Genomic DNA, 17502 nt, shown 5'->3' with positions numbered 1-17502 from the left:
CATAAGAAATCACAAACAGAGTAAAAATCTCTGCAAGTTGGTTACCATCTCATCAAAAAAAGTCTGTCACGTCTAAACAACAACCAATGGCCCCATCCGGTCCCTCTTGTTCCAATGAAAAATAAAACCTCATGTGTGTAACGGTAAGCAGATCAGAGACACATGATAATGTCTCCCAATCAGCTTGAATATCGTCTGAAACTCAGTATAAGATCAAAGAAGATTGGGAAAAGGAATCATCTTCCACAACTCTTCACAAGATCTTATATGAAGTGTTAGTTATACAGTCTGATACGGCTTCTTATTTACAAATGTAACACTTATCGGTGCAAAATCCTGCATTTCATATCTAAAACCTTCAAAAAACTGTTCTTACTGTTAAGCCAGGCATGAAACTCCAGAACGGTGGCAGCTGTCCCTCGCCAAACGACAAAAATATCGTCGATATATGCACAGTTTTTTTAAGTTCACTGTGGAATACAGTAAGGAGAGCTTGCCCTTTCTAGACATCCTCATCATTCCATCACAGGGCAAACTTGGTAGTGAACTGTACAGAAAGCCCATGGCCAAAAACTCTCTATTGTCCTTTGAGAGTCATCATCCAAAGGCTCTCCGTGAAAATCTGCCAGTAGACCAGTTCTTGCGGATATGCAGGAATTGTTCCGACAAATCAGATTTTGAACATCATGCAAAGGCTATGTCTACACAACTGAGGAACCGCCACTATCCTAAACAACTGGTGCGACGAGCATGGAAAAGAGGTTCCAATAATAGTCGGGATTCTCTTCTAGAAATACCAACTGCAAAACCACCGCTGGGGAGATTAACCTTTGTTAACACATTCAGTGTACTATCAAATCAAGTACAGAGGTCTGTGCGCAGGCATTGGAAGATTCGAAATGTGGCAAATGATACTATCCCTGCCCCTCTTTTTTCATTTAAGAGAGGAGCTAGTTTGTGTGACAGTTTGGTCCACACAAGACCAAAAGATACAGCTCCAGATCTGATGGGCACGCTCTGGGATCTCCCAGCAGTGCAAGGACATTTCACCTGTGGCACCTTTACGGCATGCCCCCAAACCCAGAAAACTAAAATTGTAGACATTGGAACTGATAGACCTTGGATTCTAAAGAAACACACTAACTGTATCACCGAAAGAGTAATTTATATGATCACGTGTCCGTGCTCTCTGAGGTATATCGGCATAACAACACGGAAGGTCAAACTACGCATTAATGAGCACAAGAGCACCATTAGGTGCAACAAGCAGTCCACACGTTTGACGACCCATTTCCTTACTTAGTCTGAATCAAAGCAGAAGACGTGAGGTGGATTGTACTTGAGCAACCATTCATTCCATCTCATGTTAGTGATATTGCCAAGTTACTGTTTATCAAGGAACAGAAATGGATTTTCAAACTTAAATGCGACAGCCGAGGGCTCAACGATGATATACCGTGGGTCACATTATGAACATTGTCACAGCCATCTACATGTGGGATTAGGGTGCTTGTGATTCATATTTCCCGAATTGTGTGGCTTTCAATGACCTGGACAGTCATTATTACACCAAAGAGTTTTCTTCACAGCTATATCTTCCAGCTGGTTGCCTGATGATTACAGTATTCAGGATACTTAGCCTCCTACACATGTTCCTCTGAAAAATTTGCTGTATCCAATGGATGATGAAATGTGGAGGGATGATGAATGAAGAGAGATACTAGTTCAAGATTTTTAGTTTTCTAGAATATTTGATTGGAGTTTTATCATCAAACGAACAACTTGGCCCAAGGTGAATTACAAAATCACATTACACGGATAAAGTGATGTATCATCACAAGCCGCATGAATTTACTGGGGCACTCTCATTCTAGTTTTCCTAAATCAGTCTCTGATGGTTTTTTAATGGTTTCCTTAGTCTGCTTCCTAGCGTGAAATATAGTTTAATAATTTTTCACAAGTAGCAATTAAGCGTTGCGGGTTTCCTGGGAGGAGAACTACCTCTCCCAGGGATCACCCGCTCGAGGATCACGATGCGCTACGATGTAATAGGTACATGCGCAGTACCCACCAGGAAGCAAATGTTAGACGTGAGGACGCTCTGGCTGCCAGGAAGTGATTGCTCTGGATATGGCCGCCGCTTCGAGCGCGTTTATGTTTGAGGCCGGCACTCCCACTCAGCTAGGGCGTAATGTGTAGACCAATCACCTGATTTAGTAAGTGCTATTTAAATGGACACTCCTGTCCGCCTGGTTACCTCCCCTTCAGCTCAGTTTAGCTCAGGGTACCGACGGACAGGTAAGGAGAGAGCAGGCTGCCCAATCTTTGTTCTTGATCCCGGTTTTTTATCTCCGTATTTAGACAAAACATTGGATAAATGGGACTTAATTTGGGCTTTACGAATAGAAATTTATGTATGCCTCATGCTAGCCATAACGAGCAAGTAATGTTTTTCAAGGGAACATGACTTGCATTCACGAGTTCTTTTATATATGAAATGCAGGATTTTGCACCGATAAGTGTTACATTTGTATATAAGAAGCTGTGTCAGACTGCATAACTAACACTTCATATAAGATCTTGTGAAGAGTTGTGGAAGATGATTCCTTTTCCCAATCTTCTTTGTTCTTATACTGAGTTTCAGACGATATTCAAGCTGATTGGGAGACATTATCATGTGTCTCTGATCTGCTTACAGTTACACACATGAGGTTTTATTTTTCATTGGAACAAGAGGGACCTCCGGAAGGGGCCATTGGTTGTTGTTTAGATGTGACAGACTTTTTTTGATGAGATGGGTAACCAACTTGCAGAGATTTTTACTCTGTTTGTGATTCCTTATGTTTACCCACAATATAGAGCGATGCCTCATTCCTTGAGCGGATGCCAGGTGAGGTGCGGAAAACTCCCGCACAAAGACGGGTGAGTCAAACAACTCTTTGAATTAGTGATGTTTATACAGAGTGATATATTTGATAATATCGCCATTTTTGATACAGAAGTTTTCTAAAAGATGAGAATTGGGACGGCATTTTGTTTTGTGTGCTGGGTCTTAAAGTACTATTCATACTTATTCTATTTTCTTTAGGAATGAATCCAAGAATCCCCTGATACTTGACCACTTTCTGGATACACAGGCTATGGTAGGGAGTATCGTACTAACCTTTTCCATTTTGAGATTTTCTTTAGCACAGATTGTATGCGCAATTTTGCAGTAGCGTTTTAATATAATGGTCCTGATGAAAGCCTGGATATAGTTAATCCTTAGGCTGAAACATGTAGACCTGTCACTCCATTGCATTTTGACAGTTATTCTTTCAAACTGTTTACGCACTGTTTTTATGTTTGACACTAGAATAGCGTCTATCAAAATTGTTTTGGTTGCACGAGCCTTGCAACCAAGAGATAATCCCAGATGATGAGAATTGCCACCACGGTGGGCTGATGGGATTTCATTCCTTTGTATTGTGAATAGTTTTCTGACCTAGACACATAGGCCTTTGTGTAAGTCCTTATCTTTTTGCTCCTAGACCGGTAGTTTCTTTGTGTGGTTTTTCAGGTTTAGTGTGGGGACAAAATACTGCCTGGTCTTTAAACATTGTCCCTAGGACCCTATGTGTAAGGAATTTTTGTTATATTGCCCCTAATCAGCAACCAAGTGCATCGCGAAAAGCACGCCTGCCCTCAAGCGCCTTACAGAGAGAACCTGGGTGCCCCAGAACCCATGCAACTCGGAGAGAGTGGCGCAGGGCCCACAGCAGGGATACACTCGCGAGAAGATACCCCTGTGCTTGGAGCACTGAGACCCCCAACAAGCGCAGGAATTCATCTTTCCAAAGCACTGGATCACTTTCGCCCATCGATGTCTGGGTGGGCTCTGTGTTTAGCGCAGTGCTAAGCGCGCGTACATTGCCAGCTCCTCGGTGCATGTCTATGTGGCTGTGTGCAGTTCTGGCCCGCAGTGCCCTTGTGGCCCTCATTCTAGTGCCCTACTGGGAGCAGTCCTTCCGGAGAGCCCTCTGATGGGCGGCCCTTGTCATTCTCAATCTTACTAGCATTAAGTTCACTACAGCGGCGGCTCGCTTTTGACTCTGCCAGGTGGCCCTAGAATGCATTGTCCCTTCCCTTCCTCTGGCCTGGAACTGGTGATGCTTGCACCACAGTGCTGCAGAAGGTAACAGGTGTAAGAATAAAGCAGAGTGTGGGTGCTGACGTACGGTACCGCTGGTGCTTTCAGTGCTGGTTGTGTTTAAGGGAAGACTCTGCTGCTTCTGCCGTGTTATGTACACCGGGTTCACACCTGTGCCAAGACTCATGTGCTGCTGCTCTTGTCCTGAACCTGGATGTCCTGCTTCATGCCACTTCTGCAGTTGTGAGGTGCGTGAGTGGAGCTGGTCTTGTCCGGTAACTGTACCTTGTATGACCCGCAGTGACGCTTGTATTGTCACATGCTGCACCTGAGCTCGTGAAGCTCGTACTGTCACGTGTTCCATTTGTCCTCTGCGCTACGGAAGCTTCCCTTGTCACATAGAGTGCCAGTGCTATGTTCTAAAGAAGCTCAGGGCTTTAAATGGGCCAGGTCCGGCCGGTGCTCATCACTGGCAGTTTTTAAAAGAAGGTGCTAAGATGAAATATCCTGTTGAGCAGTGTCACCCTTCTCTGCCTTTGATGAATAGTTCTTTAATAGTCTCTTGTTTCAGAACTGAAGCTTTTCAATGTTAGAAGCCGTCGTTGGTGTTTATTTATCATATGCAACTCACAACCATTGACAAGTTTTAGTCTTGGCTTGTGGTAGGTGTAAGGTCACTTGTTGTATTATATATCTGGATGCAATGACCGAAACAACAAAATTCCAGTCGGGCGGCACACAATGCTGAGCACAGATTTTTAGTTTAGGTGTTTTTAAGCTACGCCTCTTTGAGAGTCTCTACCGCCCCCAATAGTTTTTTCATCCTACTTAAAGCCCCGAGAAAGCTTGTCCTGCGTCATGCTACACTTGTGCTGAATTTTAGGGAAACAGATCTTATCGCTTGTCATAGACCATGTGCGAGCTGTGTGCGTGTAGTGTTCGAGGGAGCTCTCTGTGCCTGTGCTGTGTTTTAGAGGTTTGCCCGGCCTCTGCAGCAGCTGACGGTAGCAGGAAGTCGTGTCATCCCCTGCTGGGACAGGCCCGCACGCTGACAGCAGTTGGCGAGGGAAAAATATGGTCCTATATAGCTTGCGTGTGAATGGTCCAGAGCGGCAGCCGCTGCTCATCTCCTCGCACCGCTCCCTCATCTCCTGGGTCGCAGGAGCTGACACTGGGGGCAGCGGAGGAGCCGGGCTCCCACGCCTAGGGGCAGGTGCTCTGCGCACATGCACGATTGTAGAGATTACACTGGCCCTGGGAATGGCCGCCAATCAGCCTGCGTCATTTTATGGCAGGGCAGTCTGGCTGTTATTGTGAGTTCCGCAGGGCACTCAAAACTTTTCTTTTCCTGCAAGCCTTCCCCTCCTAGCATCTGCTCCCCTGTTCCCTAGGGTCTGCATCCTTCAGCGCCAAGAAACCGATTGGTAGTCGTGCGCTCAATAAATACTTTTAAATTAAATTAAATTAAATTATTTGTCTTCGCTCTGGATTTATGTTTAAAGCATAAACGAAACAGACAGCCGATAGCCCCAGGCCTCATGAAGCTGGGCTAAAGCGCTAAGATCCCTTGGACTCACCATCCCCCGGCACCGCACTTTTCCTCTGCCGCTGCTGCTCCTCTGAGAGACTCGCTCCTACAGATCCTCCATATACGCCCCCTCCACACTCTGAGCCCTGATGAGCAGCCGTGGCTGTCTATGAGCGTCCAGGGCCCGGGACTACCGCGCTCAGGTTTAAAAAATAAAACAAGCCGACTTCGGGTTTATGGGCGCACGAGCCGCACATTTTCAACGAAGGGCACGAGCCACGGCAGCATCAGGTAACTCGAGCCGGATCACAAAACTCGAGCTGAATCACAAAATAGTGCTTTCATTTAAAATAGTAAATAACAAGCACGGTCGCTTTCACTTCTGTGCATCGCAAAACGATTTCTTATCTTTATGGGGACATGCCACATTGCCCCATGAAGATAAGAATCCTTTTGCGACGGGAGGAAGTCAGGTGAGCCAGTCCAAATGGGGCTCAAAAAGAGAAAAGAATACGTCAGAAAGAGCTCTTTCCCAATGGCTGCCCACCATTTAGCATAAACGGTGACGTCGGCCAATGGTAAAGAGGGGCGGGGCTTAAAGCCCGCTAATGTAAGCTCCTAAAAATCATTAAATCTCGCGAGCGAGACTGCGCATGTGCGCAGTCTTACGCAAGCCAAGACCTAAAAAGGGCTCAGCAATGTTAAAAAACAAACAAAAACTAACTAGGATTTTACTATGAGAAATTTAAATGGGATGCATGTTACGCAGAGAGGGGTTAAAAACTGCATTAGTGATGAGATTCCACTTTTGCAAAGGTTAATGTTCTAGTAAAAAATAGAGTTGGCTGCAAAAATATCTTGGCTTGACTGTCCTCCGTTTTGTCCCACAGGATTTGCTCCAGGTGACATCAGCCTCAGGAATACGGCATACAAATCTGAATTCTGCCCCCCTCCTTACTCACAAAATGAAAGCCCTAATGCCTTCTCCCTTTCTTCACCTCATTGTTTATGAATCCTTGTTGTCAGAGGGCGTAAATATGCAATTTGCCTCTAAAATGTTTACTATCGCGTACTTTCGTACTTAAAGTGAATGTTATACAATGCAATGTTTTTCAGCTTCTGTTTCCATTTGTGAAGTTAAGGTTTCACGTTCACATGAAGTGCATGGATTTGCTAAGGCCATTTTGGTTGTGTGTCACGAGCAATTAACATGTTTGGCTACACCACAGATGTCATAACTATCTTTTTAATATTTGTATATTCATCGCTGTAAAAAACAGATGTACAGCATGGATAAAATAACAGAGTTGGTGGAATCCAACATTAAAATTACTAATCGCAATAACAAAGTCTGGCTCATGATAGCGATGGGGATTGTGAATGTCTTCAGTACATAGAGTGGGAGTAAAACATGCATGTGTTTATGAGAAGACTAAATGTGCTAAATTGGGTGCCAGGCCTTCTTTGTGTGGTTCTTTGTTTCTTGGTACCACATGGCATATTTATTTAGTTGCAGTAAAGATCCACAATTGATATGTTTACTTGTTTATATAATGAGAACATAATTCAGTGTTCTGATAGAGACTCCTAGCTGCTGATTCTTCACCTTTTGAATATTCCCCAAGCATCAGACAAGATCCAGAAGCTTTTTCCTAGTACCTGTGCGCACCAGAATGTGGCACCATGGGATTCTGCACTGACGCCGTTCCACTCCAGGAAATGACGTGTGGGCCTATAGAGGCAACACTCCAGCTCGCTGATGTCAGTTCTTTTCTTTCTGCTTCTCTAGACGCGGATCCAGAGTTTCTCTCGTTTCTGAGAGACTGCTTTTTGTCCCAAATTTCTCCATATTTTCCCAGTGTGCAAGGGATGTCACCCGCTAGAATGATGGATTTTAAGCCCTGTATGGACTGCCACAAACGGATGGAGATGATTGATCCCCACTAAGTTGTCCTATAGGATCGTGTCACGTCTCCAAGACCTGCAAGGACTGCATGTTAATGAACCCAAAAGCCATCAGGAGACGTGAGGAGAAACTTTATATTGCCAAATACAAGAAGATGCAATGCTGGGACTGCTTGAAGTCCCGCTCCACCCTCGAAAGCTTGTTCCCAGTTCCGCTCCTGTTTCCTGAGTCGACGTAGCCGCTCTCAAGATTGGTCTTCATCATGTTCCAAATCCTCAGGTAAACCTAATAAATATAAGAAGTCCAAGTGGAGTTCCGCTCTTTTGCGCCATTCTCATTCCACTGACGAAGCTAGTGGGCTATGCTAACTGTCCCGTACCCACTCCTGAAGTCGGCCGGCCAGATCTGGTTCCGCAGCTGGTGCTGGTACAGCCCAAGTTTCTGGGGCCTTGAGCCACACCGCTTTAAATCGAAGAGTTTTGCTAAGCCATTCTCAGGGTCTTCAGCTCTTTACTGACTTCCTCTGGGTCCTTTGGCCCCATTGGAACGGAGAGGCCTACCACCTTGATTATCACCAGCGGGTTCAGCTTTGGCAGCAGCTGAACCCTTTGTGCTGATTCAGCATTCAGCTCTAGTACCAATGCCACTCTCAGTGCCCTTACCCAATCCAGGCCCGAGCACGTTGTCGCCGACTTTGCCGTCCAAGCAGGTGGTCCCAAATGTCCTTTGCAACACCAATTAGGTGCCGGTCCAAATTCGACTGACACATCAGCCGAATCTGACAAAGGTTTCTGCTCTCGCCTTGCTACAAGGTAGGCAACACTCCTTGCATTCTCATTTTGACACAGGCTCTGACAATGATCCTGATCAAAGTAATGAGTTCACTCCTCCCTAAGCTGATGGCAGTGAGTATGAGGACTTGCAAGATGCTAGTGGTCTAGACATCTCCTCAGTCTTCCATCTTCTCCCCACTTGACCCACCCATGGAAGAATCAGCGTCTTATGCCATGGCCATGAACAGGCCAGCTGAAGTTCTGGACCTCCAGCTTCCCATAATGGAGGTTAAAACCAAAACCCTGACAGACATCCTGCAGCCTGGCCAGACTACCTCTGTGTCTCTTCTACCGTTTATGAGGCCTTGAAAGATAACCATACTAGGGACTTGGGCTAAATCTTGTACCGATCAACGGCCAGATCAGCAGATGCATTCACCCTGCTCCAGGTGACCCAGCTTTCTTGTCCCTGTAACCTTTTCCCGAGAACCCCGTAGAGCAAGCCTCCACCAGCCAAAACAATCCCAACTCTTCTTCTACTGCTTCCCCTGACGGAGTAAAAGCGTGTGGAGACATTTGGTAAATTGCTCTTTTCATCTGGCAGTTTGTCCTTTCGGTCCATTAATGCTTGTAGCTTACGAGGCTGCTACATTTATGCCCTCTAGGGCTTGTGGTGCTGGTCCTTCCAAGTGTTCCTGAAGGTCTTCACTCGTTCTTTCACAGGCCATTCAGGATGCTTGTGATACGTCTTGGTTCACGATTCGTTGTGACTTAAACACCGCCCACTCCATCGGATGAGCTACAGGCACCAGTGTTGCCATTTGTTGATATTTGTGGCTACGTTCAACTGGGTTCTCAGGTGTTGTCCAGTCCTCCATGACATGACATTCAATAAGACTCGCCTGTTCTGGGACAAGACTGATTCTGCCCTTGAATGATTTAAGGAGAGTAGGGTCACTGCTCGTTCTCTCGGCCTTTCCATTAGTCTTGCTAGCAACTCTTCCAATATTCCTTTCATTGCTTTGGCCGAGGCATTCCCTATTGGCAGGCTGTCCCACCCCAACAGGGAACCCAGCAGCTTCGCTGGAGAGGCCACTGTGCCCACCGTCCCTACAGCCAAGGTCATGAAGCTGCTCAGTCCACACAACTCCTGCCGCCCCACCTGCAAAGCCCCTTTATCGTACCCTTACAGGGTCACAGCCAAGCAGTGGAAGGAATAACCCACCAAACCTATAGGGTTGGCAAGCGATCACATCGGACTTGTGGGTCTTCCAAATTGTTCATAAAGGCTACACCATACCCTTACTTTGGTCCCCACTGCATCTTCCATCTACCGAATGACTAACTGATCACCATCTCTCCATTTTGCATCAGGAGGTACTTGCTCATTTGGCCGAAATGATCTATTGAGAGGGTGCATGCGCCAGAAGTAGGACGTGGTTGCTATCCCAGCTACTTTCAGGTGCCCAAGAAGGATGGAGGTCTTCAGTCTATTCCAGATCTTCACCCTATCAATTTCCTACTCCTCAAGGAGAATCACAGCTCTCGCCCTGACCCAGGTCTTGTCTGCCTTCCACTCTGGGGTTTGGATGGTGGTGTTGGACCTGCAGCACACTTATTTCCATGTACCCCTCCTGGTGGCTCATCGGCGCCACCTGGGGTTTGCAGTGAGACAGTAGCACTTTCAGTTCTCAGTGCTCCTCTTTGGCCTCACCAGCGCCCCTCAGGTGTTCATGAAAGTGATGGCTGCACAGCTTCTGAGGTCCGGAATGCCAGTCCTCCCCTACCTCGATGGCTAGCCTTTGAAGGCAGGCTCAACTCCACAGTCAGTCATCAGCATGCTCCAGACAAAGGCAAACCTCCTGTCATCTTTGGGGATCACTATCAACATTCTGAAGTCACATCTGACTCCTCAGACTCTCCCTTTCATTGGAGCCATTCTGGACACGGGTAGATTTTGTGCCTTTCTTCCGGGGAAAAGAGTCCAGGACATTCATCATTATGATCCTGATCTTCACCCTCGGTCCTGGATTTCAGTGAGGTCGACTCCGAGGCTGCTGGGCCTGCTGGCCTTCTTCATTCTGTTGATTGAGCAAGCCAGATGGCATATGCACGCTCCACAGGGAAATCAGGAGTCCCAGTGGGCTATACATCAAGGAGACCTGTCTGACCACATCTAGATCCCAGAGGAGACAGCAAAATATCTGCAGTGGTAGATACTGGACCGTGATTGAGTCAGGGGTTGACCCCTCTCCCTTCCCCACCCAGAACTGACAGTGGTGACCAATGAATTACTCTGGGTTGGGGCAGCCATCTGGGAGATGTGAAGGTCAGAGGCGTCTGGCAGAGTCCTTGCTCCATATCAACATTCTTGAGCTGAGGGCTGTCCATTTGACTCTGAACGCCTTCCTGCCATCCATCAAGGTGAGGCTAGGACAGGCTCTCACAGATAACACCACCACAATATGCACTGCAAGAAACAGGGCGGAGTGGTTTCCCGGACACTATGTCAGGTGCTCTTCCGCCTTTGGAAATGGCTTGACCACCAAGGTATATACCTGGTGGCGAACTACTTGATAGGGGCACTGAACGACAGGGCGGACAAACTCTGCCTTCCGCTCCTAGCGGATCATGAGTGGCAGTTACACTCACAGGTGGCAGAAGGTCTCTTCTGTGAAAGGGGAGAACCATGGCTTGATGTATTCACCACCGCCAAGAACTCACTATGTCATCACTTCTGCTTGTGGAGTTACCCAAGGCATCTCTCGCTCTGAGATGCATACCTCATCGAGTAGAAGTTGGGACTCCTGTATGCCTTCCCGCCGATACCACTCCTTTGTCGGGTTCTCAAGAAGCTCTGGACAGACCGGGCTCAAGCAATCCTAGTGGCTCTGCACTGGGTACGAAGAGTATGGCATCCAGAAATAATTGGACTTGAGCATCTGTCCTCCGATCAGGTTGTCCCTCTGGGAGGATCTGCTGCTGCAACAGAACAATCAGGTTCTCCATCCAACCTTCACAATCTTCACTTTCATGCATTGAAATTGAGCGGTGGCAGCAGAACACCTTTGACCTTCCTCTCCAGGTGGTTAATGTAATCTTGGCAACCAGGTGTCTTTTCACGACAAAATCTGTATACGTCTTATGTTGGAACAAATTTGTGGTTTGCTACGGCGCTCTCCAGATTGACCAACTCCAGGCAAACCAGTCTGATGATTTTTATGTGTGCTGTCTCTTTCAGAGCAAGGCCAGGCCCTGGGCACTGTTAAAGGTTATTTTTCAGCCCTCTCTGCATTCTTACGGTTGCTTGCTCAGCCTTCTTTATTTAAGTCACCTGTTGTGATGCAGTTTTTGAAAGGCCTGTAACAAATGTTTCTTGTCTCCTTTGCCCCAGTTATTCCCCAATCTTGTCCTTATCTATCTGATGTTTAATCATACAGTGTGTAGCTCCACAGTTGAACTGTGTTCGAAATCGCCATCACCTTTGCATGGCGTGTGATTGAGCTTCTGATTTTGTCTGTTAATCCTTCATACACCACCTTTTTCTCTGACAGACTGGTTCTTCAGAAAATGGACAAGCTCCACATCAGTGATTCCATCTCTGCTGGCGTTCTATAATCCACCTCACCCCTCTGATGAGGAGTAGAGGTTCCATCGCTCCAACCCTAAGAGAACGCTCAGCTTCTAAATTGATCGCACATGAGGATCACCAGGCTGCGCCGGAGCGGAAAAGGCTGGTCAGAAGTATATCCTTTCCCACTAGATCATGCCCTTCATTAAAATATGTTACACAGTGGCAAAGAAGTAGCCTCTGGAAGGACTGCGTGCCCATTCCACCAGGCCCTAGGTAACTTCGTTAGTACATGACGCCCCAGCCCTAGACATCTGCCAGCCAGCTACGTGAGCGTCCCTCCATACGTTCATGTAGCACTATTTTCTGGACCGCCAAGTCTGCCAAGAAGGGCACTTTGCCGACTCTGTCCTGCAGGACTTTCTGTTTTGAGTCCATTCACAGTCCACATGCCGTAGGTATTGATTTGGTATCTATTCAAAAGGTGAGGAATCTGCGGCTAGAAGTGTCAATCAGAAGCACAAGTGACTTACCTTTGGAATCACGTTTCAGGTAGAGACTCTGTCTAGCTGCAGATTACTAACCAAATCTCCCATCCTTCCTGTTCAGTGGTTAGACTCTATCCTTTAATAAGATCCCACTTCTAGGAATCTGCACAATGATATATCGATTTGCTTTTGGATCTTCAAGTCTGAAGGCACAGACAGTCTTAAAACCACGGGACTGTTGCCTCTACAGGCCCCGTACGTCATTTCCAGCGCGAAAATGTGTAGAGCTGTACAGCACAACCTTCCTGTGGCAGAAGTACTTAGAAAAAGTTACCGGATCCAGTCTAACGTCTGGGAAATATGCAAAAGGTGATTAATCTGTGGCTAGAGTCTGTACCAGAAAGAGCATTGCCGAAGATAATTACATTGTTCACCAGTGTTCTTGGTTAACAATTATTTTCTTTTCTTCCCACAACTCAGATACCAAATTGGCAGCAAACTCCATCCCACAACAACAGTTGTGCTTCTGGGAGGAAACCTCTGCAAGCAAACAGTATGGGAGAAGCAAGAGTCCTACATTAGATATTATTGACTATCACCAAAGGAATCAAAGTGAGTCATTGTACGCATCCCCTGAATACAACAGCAGCTTTAAACGGAGACCTAAGCTACCCAAATCTAAGCATACTCTCCTAGGAAAGAAACCACCATATATCTGCACTGAATACCTGAACCCGCTTCAGAAAACACAGACTGCATGGGAAAACTATATTTGTAGTCTGTGTAGAAGTTTTTTTACCCGGTCAAGAAACAATATAACACATCAGCAAAATAACAACAGCGAGCAACATAACATATGTGATAAATGTGAGATTTTAATCAAGACAAAAAACAAGCATATTGATGGGGATGAGAGACCCTTCAAATGCACTGAATGCGGAAAGAATTTCAGAAAGTCACAGACGTTGATCATACATCAAAGAGTACATACTGGCGAGAAACCATATCCATGTAGTAAATGTGAGAAACATTTCAGGCAGTTAGCCCACCTTGTCAAACATCAAAGAATGCACTTGGGAGAGAAACCCTACATTTGCAACATATGTGAAAGGCGGTTCATTGACTCATCACATCTGAAAAGGCATCAGAAAATACATACCAGAATCCCTAGAGTGGTAGTGGATTCCATGGAGGAGGATGGAAACCATAACATGAACAGTTGAAGGCTGAATGGACCAATTGTGTTGGCACTTGTTTTTCAGGAAATGGGATTTATATACTATTTCCATGTTTGCAACCTAATAATTTAGCTTGGAGGCTGTATTGCTCAGAGAGAGACTCCTGATCCTGCTTGCAAAATATTTCAACACCACCACCATTGTAAGGCTTATTGCTGGCTGAAGGTGATTGCATCTTGGCTGACTATGGAAAACAAAAACTGTCCAGCTGCAATGCTTTTCCATAGTGAATGTTACTACTACAGCAGTAAGAGATAAATGGCAGAGAGGAATGATAAACGTGAAACCCAAGGGTATTAAACATATTACATGGACAAAAACATAAAAGGAAGGGCAAGTTACTCATCAGTAAGACTGAATCGCTCACTTCTATGACAGTTCCGGTTATCACCCTTTCAGTGTCTCCCTTAATTTCCCTTCTTACAGTGATCACAGTCAAAGGCAACTGCATTTCATCCATTTCCTGGCATCATATTCCTTTTTTTTCAACATTAAAACCCAATACTACATCATATTAGACCCACAGAAGAAAGGGTAATGTATTAGAAGCCCTTAGGAGCATTGTGGAAAGGATTTGCAGTTGTTTCTAGGTAACCTTAATTCAGGTCTCGAGTTTTAGCATATATGATCCAAGGTGAAAAGTTTCGACATTATACACTAGCAGTTGACTCCGCCAAACTACAAAAAAGGTTTTTGTAAGGTAAATGTACATTACAGTTGTCAAATGTTAAACACAAGTCACACTAAGCCTAGCACCACCCTTAGCTTCAACTGTTTCTTTCAGAGGACCTGCCAGCTGATTGCAGGACCAGGGGGAGAGATGTAGGCAAATGTGCCTTTGCAGGGAGTGACCCAGTACCCCAATCACTTTTTAAGAGACCACACACTTCATTTCCCAACAATCCTGTTATTTTACAGTCTGAGTAGGGCAGAGTACCGTGTAGTTCCAGTTCCAGCCTTGAGGCAAGTTTTACTGCAGTGGTTACTCTGTGCCAACCACTGAAACTCAAATCTACCCCTATGTGTCCATGAATATGTGAATGTAGCAGTGCACAAAGAACTTTCTTTCACCTGTTTAGAGATGGGTGAATTTGAATAATCCGACTATATAGGAAGACTGGCCAGAGGAAAGATACTGATAAATTGACTCTGTTAGCGCCTATTGTTCCCAATTAGAATGGCTACTTCCTGGCCTCACACCAGAAAATAATAAACCCGCAAAAAAGAACTGCAGTCCCTCCCCTGCCTAATTGCAACAAACAATAATTTGCTAATTTACATCCACATTTGCCGCTGATACTGCACAGTTGAGAGGGTCTGGAACCTACTGTCAAATGGGTGTCATCATAGACCTTTTAAGGCTCACCACGCCAGTGACACGTTATATGAGATAACATTCAGCTTGTATTTCTATAGTAAATAGGTAGCTGCTAGTTTTCATACTGTCGAGAGGGTGCCCTTACTAGTAAAACAGAGCTTCTGTGTTATAATGTAAGGTTATATAATCTACTAAATGACATTGAACAGTGCTCAAGCCATTTAGGATTTAGGCAGATCATATATTAGCATTTAATCTCTTGCACAATCCTGAGGGTAGATCCAACCATCTTCATCCTAGTAGTAGAAAAGTGCAAAAGGTAGTAATCTAGTTACTTGGAATATTAGATATTTCATACCAACTGCTTAAACAAAAAGCAAAAGAAGGGCACTCGCAGGAGTGAAACTAGGGCTGTGATTTATTTCATATTTCAAGTTCTCAATGGAGCCTTCATCAAGGTGCAGTGCTCGCCTACCCATGGAAATAAATAGAAAACCAAGAAGAGTAAAGATTAAAGAGTTACTCCCCAACTGGCCTACAGTAATAATAAGCCATTCACCTCAACCAATGATGAAAAAAAATCTAACTATAATTACCAATCCCGTATTCCATCTGATAACAACAATCAGGCTGATATATATATGTATGAATATATATATATATATATATATATATATACATACAGCTTTGTCAATTCCTAACTCGGCAAGGATGGCACTGTGCTAATCCTTTGCTAAACAACCAGACATTTGAGGTTGAGCAGGTCTATTAGAGTATTGCTGGTGTTGTGTGGTGCTCTATATGGGAGCTGCTCTCCACCTAAATTTGGGAACTACCCTGAGTTCTCTGGTTTCTATTTTGCATAATTTATTCAGCACCCTAAGCTTGAAAGGGAATTGCTTTCGTCTCTCTCTCTCTCTCTCTCTCTCTCTCTCTCTCTCTCTCTCTCTCTCTCTCTCTCTCTCTCTCTCTCTCTCTCTCTCTCTCTCTCTGTGTATATATGTGTATATATATATGTATATATATATATATATATTTGCAAAAAACACCTTCTTCCATTGAAGACGATGAGGAGACACAGCGGGTCTTGTGAATATCATTTATTAAGCAGGCATGCCGCGTTTCGGAATTTATCCTTTATCAAATGCCATTTTAGTTTAAAAAATGCCTCTGTTGCTAACAGCTCCCAAGTAAGTCTTTGGTACGGCCCCATTTGCTGAAGTAGTCACGAGCACACCTGGGTCCCGTTGCACGGAATCACGGGAGCAACCTGCTTCCGGACTGCAATGACCAGCATGCAGTTTGTTCATTGTGCTGGTAAGTGATTCCGCTTAGTCGATATTTTCTTTATGTTCTCAATTTGGAAATCGGCTTGCAGCATGGCCAGGTTGAAGCTATAGCACCGTGCTGGGCATAATGATCTCCACCTCCCTCACTCCCAGCCTCGCAGTTCCATCGGCAACAGGACCGGAGGCCCCGATACAGTAAGGACGTCTCTCCATCAGGGTATGGACTGCTATTCGGCAGCAAGTCGTCTGTTTCCTTTGTAGTGTGAGGCGGTCCGGGGAAGTGCCATTGATCCCCAGGACTCTTTTGGGAGGGCCATCCTCGTGTGTCACTGGCAACAGGCAGTACATGCAAAAAACACCTTCTTCCATTGAAGACGATGAGGAGACACAGCGGGTCTTGTGAATATCATTTTCAATTCAATTCAAATGATCTTTATTCGGATTTAGTGCATCCATAAAAGTACATACAGAAGGAAAATACATTTAAAAGCGTTATAAAAACACACATAAACAAGTTAAAAACAAGTTATCCAATTAGGTTAAAGCAGCATATGTGGCTTAAAGTGCATAATATATAAAGTGCAAGATGCATAATACAGGAGAGACATTAGTCCATTGATGTCCCTAATTGCAAAATAAAGTTATGTTCCTCCTCGAGAATTGAAACAATGCACATATACAATGGAATCACTATTTTGTAGCGGGTACAATGGCTAAGTACACAAAAACATAGGATGGCATAATACAGCTGTCCATTTAGCCGTGTTCCATGCTTGCCCTCGATTTCACACAGGCTTTAATGAAACAACTAACAGAATAAATGACTTCATCAGTATGCAACATTTGCAAAAATTGCAGTGCAGGAATGGAGTCTTGTAAATTATATTTGCGGAGTATTGGTCTTAAATATTGACAGGTATACATTTTATAATGGCCACAAAAGAAGAAATAGTGTAATAAACTTTGTTTTACACCATGAGAACAGGGGCAATCCAGCTCTTCTAATTTTTTATTGTAGCCAATAGGAAAGCTAAGCAAATAAACTATGCTTCCCTCCCGAAACCTGAATAAAAGACTCCGATTCCATCTTCCTATAGGAATTGACAAATATCTTATAGTATTATTTAGATTATCAACACCTGAATCGATAGTACGCAAATATCTCCTGACCACTGGTTTAATGGATTCTGATCTCATCCTTTCCTCTTTATATAGATCCAGGAATGCCCGTTTAATGCTATTCTTGTGAGCGGGTACAATGG

General features: G+C 44.9%; 1 protein-coding gene across 2 annotated transcripts in view; it reads left to right on the top strand.

The window, feature by feature from the left end:
• Positions 1–15586, top strand: part of LOC144818737 (uncharacterized) — a 110009-nt gene extending 94423 nt beyond the window's left edge. For both annotated transcript variants that reach the window (XM_078676437.1, XM_078676436.1), the window contains exon 8: positions 12876–15586. In XM_078676437.1, the coding sequence (XP_078532563.1) occupies positions 12876–13618 (743 nt within the window). In that variant the 3' untranslated portion in view covers positions 13619–15586. The remainder of the gene's footprint in view (positions 1–12875) is intronic.
• The last annotated feature ends 1916 nt before the right edge of the window (positions 15587–17502 follow it).

This window comes from Lissotriton helveticus, chromosome 2_1, assembly GCF_964261635.1.
Source record: "Lissotriton helveticus chromosome 2_1, aLisHel1.1, whole genome shotgun sequence".
Taxonomy (NCBI): Eukaryota; Metazoa; Chordata; class Amphibia; order Caudata; family Salamandridae; genus Lissotriton; species Lissotriton helveticus.
Note: the sequence above shows the minus strand (reverse complement) of the source record. Positions and strands in the feature narration are given on the sequence as shown.